This window comes from Cydia strobilella, chromosome 22 (genome assembly GCF_947568885.1).
Source record: "Cydia strobilella chromosome 22, ilCydStro3.1, whole genome shotgun sequence".
Classification (NCBI taxonomy): Eukaryota; Metazoa; Arthropoda; class Insecta; order Lepidoptera; family Tortricidae; genus Cydia; species Cydia strobilella.
The window spans coordinates 7428637-7440684 of record NC_086062.1 but is presented as its reverse complement, the minus strand read 5'-3'; the positions used below and the strand labels follow the sequence as shown (position 1 = coordinate 7440684).

Here is a 12048-nt window from a genome sequence, read left to right as displayed (position 1 = left end):
TATCTATGGCTATAATGTATACTCACAAGCCTTGTGCCTGATAGTGGTCATTTTGGTTGGGTCCGACGCGTCGGAAGGACCCGCCTTGTTGACGGCGATCACCCTGAACTGGTATTCGCTGCCCTCGGGCAGACCGTCCACTTTACCCTCCGTGGCGGTACCGGGCACCTGCGAAAGAGGTCAAATTAAAATTAGAGACCTTCATTTCAACAACATTATGATTTATTTCTTTAGGAATGACCTTCTGTTGTACTAGGGAATATTACGCGTAACTCTGCGTAGGTGACGCCAGTACCACAATCTGAGGGTCTATCGCGAAACAAGAAAATCGAAATTTCGTTATCTAACATTTCTGTCACTCTTGCATATTCGAGCGATAAAGAGGCAGATAGCGAAATTTCGGATTCAAGTTTCCCGGTAGGTCCTCTGTAAACAAACCGCCATGATGCATCAATTTTATTATTTCTGAAAACTTGTCAAAAACTTGTATAAGTTACTCTATGGTTTACTCAAAAGGCTAGTGTTGCACTCTGGTGGCAGACATTGCAGTAATATCCCCTATTTCAACCAAAAAGTTAACAAAACTGTCTAAGTCATTGTGATCCTAAGCTTCTTGAGCAAGGGATAAAAGAAGTACAACTACTTACTTCTAGAGCGTTCTCCCAATCGCCACCCTTCGGCTTCTTCTGAATAATGTACTTTTGTACGGGCGCTCCGCCGTCGTTCTTGGGTGGGTCCCATTTGACTGTGGCGCTCTGGTTGTCGTGATCTGCCACTTCGACGTTCCCGGGCTTGTCCGCCACATCTGTAAACATACAAAATTTAATTTTCACCTCAGAACTCGAACAAGCCTACTTTCGTCACTCCCTGGACAAATCTGAATGCACGAAGGTCGATATGACACTGTAACCGAGCGCATGGACGTCTTTGTGGGTCTAAGTGTTAAGGGCAAATTTTAAATAGGCACTCACCGAAAGGATTCTTTGCCAGGATAGCCTTCTCGGCCTCCAGCGGTTCAGAGTCGCCCTCGTCGTTGACGGCTGTCACGCGGAACTTGTACTGGTGTCCGGGTTCCAGTCCGGTTACTTCCATCTCCAGAGGCTTCTTGTCGCCGGCAACCCTGAGAATAAATATATCTGTTGTAATAACTCTACAAATATTGTAGGCTTGTAGGCACTGAAGGCCGACACTTATCCTAACTGGGAGTATTTAAGAGTGTTTAAGCTAACTGTGCACCGACTTTGAACTGATAAAGTGTGGTATTGCCTCTATAAACCTTACTAAGGCAGTCCCGCTCTTACACCGGAGCGACGTGCGAATTCGCATCTGCCTGATAACCGAATAGCTCTAAAAAAATCACAGAAATTTGAGGTTTATGGTGGTACTTCCACAATCTGTCACTGAAAATTCTAACCAGTGTGACCTTGGTCCGTTGTTATTGAGTCGTTGTCGAGACCTGCATTTTTTATGGTAACCTTTTGTTTTGAGGGTTCCGTACCCAAAAGGGTAAAAACGGGAACCTATTACTAAGACTCCGCTGTCCGTCCGTCTGTCACCGGGCTGTATCTCATGAACTGTGATAGCTAGACAGTTGAAATTTTCCCAGATGTTGTATTTCTGTAGCCGCTATAACAACAAATACTAAAAACATAGTAAAATAAATATTTAAGTGGGGCTCCCATACAACAAACGTGATTTTTTTGCCGTTTACTGCGTAATGATACGGAACCCTTGTGAAGTCCGACTCGCACTTGGCCGGTTTTTTTTTCAGTACAAACAAATGTATTTTAGTTTGGTCTCACCTGCCAACGCGCACCCATTTGCCGGTGGCCATGTCCATCTTCTCCAGCTCGTATTCCTTGACCGGGGATCCGCCGTCATCTTCGGGCTTCTCCCAGCGGACCTTGCAGCCGTTGGCGTGGATGTCTGATACCTCAAGCGGGCCTGAACAGAGATTACATGGTATAAGATAACTGGATAATAGTAATGTTTGTGGTGTAGTGAGTGGGTTTTCTAACCGTTAGAATCTAATAACGGGTCTAATTCAATCGGACTAAAGTGACTATATAAAATAAATTTTAACACCCTTTTGTAATTGAAAATGAATTTGAAGAATTGAGCAAAACAGTTCAACTGATTATTCTGTGTCAAGTGTCTGAAGCAGCTTAGTTTGAGTAGTCGTGCCCGAGGCATTACGACCACGCTTGCCTTTGCCTCGGAGTGAAGCACATCTACAGGGACTGAGTTGCTCCGCGGGGCAATTTTTTCGCAAAACTCGTAGGTGTGAACCTAACTATTGAATAATGATTTTGGTAATGATAGCAAAGAGGACATTGACGTTGAAGACCGACCTCTAAATGTAGGGCTCTGCCCCTTTATGTATAGGCGCAGGGGCGCAGGAGTCTCCTGATCGAAACCATTGCAGTTTTCTGCTCTCAGCGTGTATTTGTATGTTTCGCGGCGCACCGCGTTGATCGCTGATAATGTGGAGAGGAATACGTATGATGATGAAGGACTTTGAAGACTCACCTTTAGGCGCCGAGGGCTTGCTGAGAACAGTCAACTCGACGGTCTCCTCATCGAAACCGTTGCAGTTCTCGGCCCTCAGCGTGTATTTGCCGGTGTCGCGGCGCACCGCGTTGACGATGGTGAAATCGGTGTGGTACTCTTGGTTCTCGATCTTGATGCGTTCGGTGTTCACCAGTTTGATGTTCTCGCGCCAAGACCTGTAGTTGGACAGCTTGCGATAATTTATTTGTGTGGTAACAGCAACTTAATTATATTTTACTACAGTAATTTAATAATATGCAATTTAGGGATAATTAGTACACCGCCATATAATGAAAATAATATATCTAATCCAAACCTATGGTCATTACAATACATCACTACATAGTATAAAACAAAGTCGCTTTTCGCTGTATGTCCGTCCGTCTGTCCTTATGTATGCTTAGATCTTTAAAACTACGCAAACGATTTTGATGCGGTTTTTTTTTAATAGATAGAGTGATTCAAGAGGAAAGTTTTGTGTAAATTTGTTGAATTACCCATGCGAAGCCGGGGCGGGTGCTAGTGGTATATAATACACTAAAGAGAGACAACTTACTTCTACATTCCGTTTGCCAGTAGCGAATAACAACATAAACATTAATGACATTATTCATAAACATTGGTCCAATCTAATATGCTATTGATAAAAGAAAGTAAAATTCACAAAATGTTTGCTACGTTTTAAGAATAAGAGGGATAACCACAACCACATGCAACCAACTAAATCAGTTTATATACCGCTATGTATAAAACTACATAAAAAATATTATGTTAAACATACCAAGTCATCTCCGGGGCAGGTTCACCAGTGACATCGACAGACCACTTGTGGGTGCGGCCGGCCTTAATGATCACTGACTTGAATGTGCTGCGCTCAATACGAGGCTTCACTGTAGAAGAAGAATGAAAATTATTAGTAGATAAGTTTTCATCTGCCAACATACATATTACGCCTCGTGGCACAAAGTCCTTAGGACTCGTGGCAGCACAGCACTAAGGTATCTAAGGAATAACATTACATATAACACAATTATAGACTACAGAAATACTGTTTCTTCCTTTGTTCCCTGCCGGCACATTAATTATTATGACATGTCAGTCAAACGGAGGAGTAGATAAGCAGGTGAGGAGTTAAAAAATTTACTAACATAGGTACACTTTTTAAAAATATTAAAGCATATTTTGAATACCTCATATGCCTAATAAATTCTACCGCTGACTGTACATCACGCCTTCCCCAATCTCTTTAGATATGTCTGATAGATAATAATCTACTTAATAAGCTTCTATCTAGGAAAAAACGCAAACCAAATACTTACAGTTCTTATGCTTGCAGAGGTGGTTGTCAGTGGGCGGTGACGCCTCACCGACGCCAGCCTTGTTGTAGGCCTTCACACGGAACTGGTAGATCATCTTCTCCTTCAGCCCTTCCACCTTGTACTCTGTCTTGGTGTCCTCGGTTTTGACAACCTGTCAGACAAATTTAAATTGTTTACCTGACTTTCAAAAGCATACTTACAAGTAACATGCTCAAAAATATAAAAGAAGCTGCATGTCATTTAAGTTGCAGTTAAAGATTTATTTAGTTTAGGAATCAACTAGCGACCCGCCCCGGCTTCGCACGGGTGCAATGCTGATGTATTATACATATAAACCTTCCTCTTGAATTACTGTCTATTAAAAAAAAAACGCTTAAAAATCTGATGCATAGTTTTAAAGATCTAAGCATACATAGGGACAGACATCCATCCAGACAGCAGGAAGCGACTTTGTTTTATACTATGTAGTGATAGTGAAGGCACTTGCAGTATCATCACCAAGTCTTACCAAGCAGAGACATCACAGTCTTCAATGAAAGCACTTGATTCCCAATGTAGGGATATCCGCAAGGATATTATAAGCAAAGAGGATATAATAAGATAGAGCGGTACTGTCATAGTAAATTTTGTAACCACAGTAAATTCACTGCCATCTATCGACACACTTTAAAACAAAAAATGAAGATTTATAAAAATACGATAAAATGTATTAAAAAGTGGATAAATGATTTTTTTTATTTGCATTAATTATTTTTATGGTTTTGACCCATGTTCTTTAACTGATATGCGTTAAAATTGTTAAATAACAAACGAAACCGTCAGCGCCCTCTATACGAGAGTAGGCCAAAGGTAGTGGCGCCATCTGATCGAGAATCAAATTTTCGTGATTTTCGAGGCACGTTTTTTCCTTAGACTGTATCCATCTATTACGGAGTTATATCTATCTTTGTTATAAGGGATGTTCAATTATTTAGATAAACAGCAATTTTTGTAATTTACAACTTTCTTCTTCTTTTCTTTTCATCCTGTTACCCTCTGCTGGGGTGTAGGGCTCGATTCATATTCTTCCACTGACTCCGGTCCTGGGCTTGGGTAACCTCCTTCCACTCCATCCCCAATACACCCAGCTCTTGCTCCACAGAATGGCACCAAGTTAGTTTAAGTTGCAACTTTATTATAACAACCCAGAGGACCCCTATACCAATCTGTCACCTGACGCGATCGGCTCGCTGCGTGGTCTGGATTTTGACTTATGATACTTTCTGCTTATAGTTATAATATTGCCTACAGTTACGCCATACGATTAAATAAATAAATCAAAAAGAAAGTTGCTCACCTCAATCCAATCAGCGGAGAACTTGTCCTTCTTCTCCACAACGTAGCCGAGGATGGGCCGTCCACCGGTGTCGGTGGGCGCCTCCCATTGCAACGTAACCGATTGGTTGTCATAGTCGATAATGACTGGCTTGCTAGGTGCCTTCGGCGGGTCTGGTGAGGGAAATATAGATGTTAAAACATACTTGTTGTGAGGGTTTAGGTTTTACTCTAATGGAATAGTTTTATTTGCTGTCTGCGGGTCAAATATTGTGTATAAATAAACTACAAATGTAAGATACTGATAGTTTTATTTTGCACCATTGATTAGAGAAAATGTAGACACTATTTTAAAGCTGGTACCGCTTATCAGCTGGAGCGTGATTTAAACTATATATTTTTATGATTATTTTACTGAATACTTTTTGTACTAATTTTATATGAATCGTAGTAAAATCAAAAAGAATATTACCGGCTCGAGTGTTTTGTTTTGGTTAAATAACAAGCATGACAAATGTCATGAGTGACAGTGACAGCTGATGCCTAGTATTGCTAGCATAGAAACTGATTAATTCCCATAGACCTAGCATTACATAGACCAGCTATACGCGTGCGCCCGTAAGGGATAGACATAGATGACGTCATAAACGTGGGGATACCATATTGGTAAAAATTACCCCAATATTTGATATCACGTTGGGGCGATTACCCTGGAGGCAAAGTTAGCTTGTTTGACGGTATTAAAAAATTGTTAAATAAAATGTCAATGGGCCGTTCTTTTTAGGCGTATAAACAATGAAATACCGCCTATAATTCGCGCAGGTGGTACAAAACTAAACATGTTTAGTAAATAAAACGTAAAATAAAATGTATTATGGGTTTTAATTTAAAGAAATCACAAATCGCAATCACACCAATTAATGTACACCACATTTAATCTTCACAACATTTGTTTATTTATTTTTTGGAATTAGAAGTACGAAAAAACTTCGAGGTCAAAATTACCCATAAAATTATGATATTTTCATCTGGTATCCCTAACATGATTGTTATGCAGCTTAATTAAGAAGAAGTTTAAAAATGGCTGACCTCAGATTCCTACCTACCTACGTAATTTGGGCGGATAATTTTACAAATAATGTTTTGTTAATTTGCGTAAATAATTGTGATATTTTTATTGTAATCGTTTGATTCTACATTGCTTTGAGTGTAACGTAATTTTACGATGTTATTCTCACATATTGCGTTAAGAGGAAGGTGTAAAATACCGTACTTACGTGTGAAAGGTTATGATCTCATATTTTTGCCCAGAGCGACTATTACAGCCGATTACAGAACAATTCACCAGTATTTTATCAAAGTTCAAGCATTCAAAACGCTAACCATCACTATATTTCATAAGAGAAAGCACAATTTCATACAAAACAACGATAATTAAACCAGCAACGAACAAACATGACATGTCACGTACTTATTTGTTTGCCACAACCTCGGTTGTGGCAGCGGTGGAAAAGTGAAACTATGACAAGGACAAACAATAACAGCGCTTTCTCTGCTACTCCTACTGAAAGATACATAAGACTATCCCGTTCGGTCATTTTTCCCCACCCCTCATGACCGATCCAGTTATACTAGATTCATGTTAATTCCCCTAAAATATTTTCATCTTATTTGTTTAATTTATTTTTAGGCAAGTTAATAAATTGTGATTTACTGCCTCTTTTTTTATTTATTAAGTATACTGTCAAAACATTCTACTATCGATTACGTATAAAAATCCTACTGTTTCGATATCCGCGAAAATCGAATTTCGTCAATTGCGGGCATTTTTCTCTGTCACTCTAACTACGTCTTAATGAGAGTAAAAGAGAAAGATCCCCGGAATTTGCGAATTTCGATTTTCGCTGTAGGCCCCCTTATTCCCAAATGACATATTGTAATACAAGCTCTTAAATCTAGCAACATTTCTTTTTTGTTTAAAGGGGAACGTTCGAAAAAAGAGCTGGTGGCCTAGCGGTAAGAGCGTGCGACTTTCAATCCGGAGGTCGCGGGTTCAAACCCCCGGCTCGTACCAATGAGTTTTTCGAAACTTATGTACGAAATATCATTTGATATTTATACCAGTCGCTTTTCGGTGAAGGAAAACATCGTGAGGAAACCGGACTAATCCTAACAAGGCCTAGTTTCCCCCTCTGGGTTGGAAGGTCAGATGGCAATCGCTTTCGTAAAAACTAGTGCCGACGTCAATTCTTAGGATTAGTTGTCAAGCGGACCCCAGGCTCCCATGAGCCGAGGCAAAATGCCGGGATAACGCGAGGAAGATGATGGGAACGTTCGAAAAAACAATAGATGCGTTAAAGTCAGAGTAAGACCAAGTTTGAGTGGAATTAGACTGACCAAGTGTTATTTTAAACGTCATAATTTCATAGAAGTTTCTGTGCCTACAAAATCACTGCCGAGTTAGCTTGGTCTGACTCTATACGTTTGTTAACTTTTTAACAACACTCACCATAAGGATTCTTAGCAAGAATAAAGCCATCGGTCTCCAGAGGCTCAGATTCTCCCTCTTTGTTGACGGCGCGAACCCTGAACTTGTATTTGTGGTTCGGTGTCAGTCCCTTGACCTGGAACTGTGTGGGCTCAGGTCCGCATTCGCCGCATGGTACCCAGTTGCCAGTGTCCTATTTATAAAATATAACTTAGATCAGACTTAGGTACCTAAGAGCTTTATATCAGGACTACGTCCTATGCTTTCAATTCACTGCGCCTCATGGCGCAATTGCGGATATCTTTGGCTTTTTATAATGCTTAAAGATGCATCATTGATATTTAAGCAAGTAAGTAGGCAAAGTAAATTTTAAACACACCGAAATTATTGTGAACAACATGTTTTGCTATACCCTTTCCAGGGTCCATTATGTACCTATGTAACATACTGGTATGCAAATAAAGATATCTATCTCTCTATCTCTATCTCTGAGTAAATCTCGCGTCTCTAACTTAATAGAGTAGGTATTTATAAAAGCTTTATGTTCGATAAAAACGCGACAGGTTGTCTTCAAGAAACGAAATAAAATAATAAATTCATGCTCTTACCGACATGCGAATTTGTCGGCAGTCTCTAAATCGTGTTATCCTAGTCAGTTCAATGAAATAACGTAACTTAAACATGACATACCATGTCCATCTTCTCGAGCGCGTAGCCGGTGATATCTGAGCCTTGCCAATCGTCGGGCTTCTTCCATTTGACTGTGGCCTTCTCGGCACGGACGTCTTCCACTTCGAGAGGACCATTCGGCCTGTTCGGTTTGTCTGAAATAAGATTTTTCATTAGAGCAGGTTTTAAAAGACAAATGCACAACGGTTACATGTTATTAGGTAGTTTTAACATTACATATCATGATATCAGTAATCAGTAATTTATTGCTTTCATAGGTACAATAAGGTCTTACATTAGAATGGTGAACAAGCTAATAACCCTGTAAGGGCACTGCAAATTAAACACGTAACTTAACAGAATGACTACCACTTGTTCCACCGTTTACAGGCCTGAGATTTCTTCAAATTAGAATACGAGTAATACGTCCGATAAAATTGGCCGCCATTTTAAACATTTCCCGACGTTATTGGTCCGATTTTGTTTGTTTGAAGTCTGATAATAGTTATATTATCCTCTAGCCTGTATCAATTATTAAAACTTGCCAAGACAAATGCAATTTTAATATGTCAAAATAAAGATTCAAAACACAATGGAACGGGAGTCCTTATAATAGGCCCCAGGGCGGCTAGAGGTTAAAACTTATAAAACATCTTACCTAGCACAACAACGTCAGCAATACTCTCGCAAGTGCCCGACGAGTTGGTGAGCACCAGCTTGTACTTTCCACTATCAGGCCTGGTGGTCTTCCTGACATTGAGGACTGTATTCTTCTCGTACTTGTCGATGGTGATGCGATCACCATCGTCTTTGATTTCCTAGAATTAGAACATGCGGTTATAAGTTGTTGGTGGGTGAGGAATTGCGTCTGAATTGAAGACGTGAGAGCTGAGTTCATGTAAAGGTTGTCTTTTTGAGTGATTACTTACTGCTTCTGCTCTGTGTTTTAGATGGAACATTACACAGAATCAGAGAGCCTACCGCCTACATCGAAAATTCATGATCTACTTCTCTATCGCTCGAATATGTAAGAGCGATAGAGAGGCAGATTTCGATGTTGGAGGTAGGCCCTCAAGGCCAATTCTTGGGATAAGACAGCTGAGTGGACCTCGGGATGGTAAAGAACAAGAATGGGAAGGAGATGGAATACTTGATTGCGATGAACTGTGTGAAGTTGACGTAGGTAAGATAATGGAAAGGAGCGCAAAGGTAGATTTTATAAACGAGGAAATCGATGACGATTCAGACACAATTCCTTAATTTAATGTGTTTAGTGAACATAAATATTTTAGATGTTAAAATGTGTGTTATATTTGACAATATCAGAAAACTTGTCCCATTGTCAAAGTAAATAGTGTTATTTTATTACATTTATGACGGCAGCCCAAACTTATTTGAGACTTGGTAAGAAAAATTATCCAAAAGAGAAAGTGGAAGCCTTCTCAAATAAATTTGTAATGCATTTTAAAATCCTGAAAATCGTGATTTAAATAGTTTACTTGTTCAAGAAGTAAATTATAGTGCTACTATAAAGTTTCAAAATGTTTATGAAGACGTTATAGATAATAATAGTAATACGCTAGGTACAGTCCCAGTATATAGATGAAAAATTGTGTTTTTTCTATAAAACAATAGTGTGTTATGACATTCAAAGCGATAATACGACAAAAAGAAGCTGGTACATTGAGTTCTTATAACAAGTGCATTTAGTCGCGTCCTTCGCGATTTTAATGATATGAATCGTTTAGTTAATTTTTATGTTTTACCAGTTTATTATGTCAACAGGTATACTGTTATAGAAATAATAAATTATAACTAAAGGATTCATTTCAGTAATGTGTCCAGGATTTGTGTATCTGTCTGTATTTAGTGTTAGCCACATTGTGTGTAAAGTAGATTAATGTATTAAAAGTAAGTGTTTTAGGACATATATTATAAAATGAGAACATCCAGTTTTTCACCCATCTAACCTTCTCCGTGTACGCCTTGCCACGTTTCTTTGTAGGAACAAATAAACACGTTAATTATATTGATCTTTGGTAAAATTGTTGTCTTAATTACTAGGTACAATAGTTTTCATGTGAACGTGTTGTTTATGTAAGTGCCTACCTAAAGTATTTAAGAGATTTTCGACAATTTACAATCAACATTATTCATTTTCTTGGGCACAATTCGGTTATCCGTAGGTATCTGGCTAAATACCTATTTGTGTTCGGTCAAAGTGAATTAGGTACTGGCTTTTAAGATATCCCCAAACTTGCCCTTTGAATTCAATAGTAGAATCTTTATCAACGATTCTTAATGCTTCAAAAAATGGAGTCAATCTGTTTCTAATTAAAGTATTTCATCATTAACAGTAAAATACTAAAAGGGATAGTTACCTCTTCACCCTGGATCCATTTGACTTCGGGCTCAGGCTCACCACCGTACTTGATATCGAAGGTAATGACCTGTCCCTTCTTGATGATCATGTTCTGAAGACCCTGTCCAATGATGTATGGCTTGACTGTAAACAAATTGTATGATAAAGTTTCTAAACAAAAGCATTAAAGCTACGAATCTTATAAAAGTAAAGAAAGGAAGGAATGGATAATGAATATGTTGTGTGTTTGTTGTTGTATGATAAATATATTTTTAAAGATGATACGATTACAGAAGAATCTAAGTATCTGGTTTAATAAGTTAAACCTAAAAAATGCGACAATTTTTCAGGAATCCTTTCAAGCTAAATATACCGCTTTGTCACCAAATTAGGTTACCTATTAAGAATAATTACAGTTTAATTTTTATTTTGGTAGGATAGATAGATAAATGGTTAAAAAACTCAATGTGGGACTACTGGATCTATCGTGAACGCATCGACAAAGCGATATCGCTTGCCTAATTTATACGAAAGTACTCACCAAATCTGCACTTAGCGACAATCGGTTTAGTTGTGTCGCTAGGTTCGCCAGGGCCCGCCTTGTTGATGGCGCGGACCCTGAACTCATAAGTGCCACCTTCCTTCAGCCCGTCTTGCGTGGCTGACAGGCAGTCACCGGGCACTTCCTTGCCCTTTACCCAGTCCTTGCCGAACTTCTCCTAAAGATTTATTAATACATGAGTAAATTCGCATTAAAATCAGGAGAGAAGCGTTGTATATCGATAAAACACTTTTGGGTTTAAAACATAAAAAAAATTGGGAATGCCGTGATCTTATCCTATCCCATATCCTTGAATCCTTAGAAGACAGATTAGAAGCCGTAAATGTTACGACCCCATCCCCGGTCAGTTCGCCCAAATTCGAGTCAAAGCTATGCTGACTGTTAAGACACATTAAATAGATAAAAAAAAACTGTTGTGTTTTTACCTTGTACTCGATGACGTAGCCAGTGATTGGTGCACCGCCATCGTTGTCGGGTTTCTGCCATTTGAGGTCTGCGTGGTCTTTGTCCCAGTCCGTAAGCTCCACACTCTTGGGTTTCGAAGGTTCGTCTAAAACAGACAAATATATTTAGCAACGAATACATGAAACCACGAGAATTGCTTGTAAGAAAAATAAGAAGTCGCAGAAATCGAAGTAGACAAAATGCCCGCAGGAGCGACGATCTCGTGATAGTAGTTGGCTCAATATTTAAATCGATCGTAAGATATTACAATAAGAAAACATAAGATAAGACAATGACTAACATAGATTAAAGGAAGCCTAAATTAGACCGTTAAGGAGCG

The 12048-nt window shown here is 39.1% G+C and overlaps 1 protein-coding gene across 1 annotated transcript in view; it reads right to left on the bottom strand.

Annotated features, from left to right (window-relative positions):
- LOC134751445 (twitchin) overlaps positions 1-12048 on the bottom strand; it is a 145344-nt gene that overhangs the window by 75379 nt on the left and 57917 nt on the right. The window contains exons 55-68 of the mRNA XM_063686854.1: positions 11690-11814; positions 11244-11421; positions 10722-10846; positions 8999-9158; positions 8362-8495; positions 7693-7864; positions 5206-5357; positions 3870-4020; positions 3332-3440; positions 2530-2726; positions 1803-1944; positions 972-1120; positions 648-805; positions 27-168 (exon numbers count right to left, since the gene is read on the bottom strand). Coding sequence (XP_063542924.1) covers positions 27-168; positions 648-805; positions 972-1120; positions 1803-1944; positions 2530-2726; positions 3332-3440; positions 3870-4020; positions 5206-5357; positions 7693-7864; positions 8362-8495; positions 8999-9158; positions 10722-10846; positions 11244-11421; positions 11690-11814 — 2094 coding nt within the window. The remainder of the gene's footprint in view (positions 1-26; positions 169-647; positions 806-971; positions 1121-1802; positions 1945-2529; positions 2727-3331; positions 3441-3869; positions 4021-5205; positions 5358-7692; positions 7865-8361; positions 8496-8998; positions 9159-10721; positions 10847-11243; positions 11422-11689; positions 11815-12048) is intronic.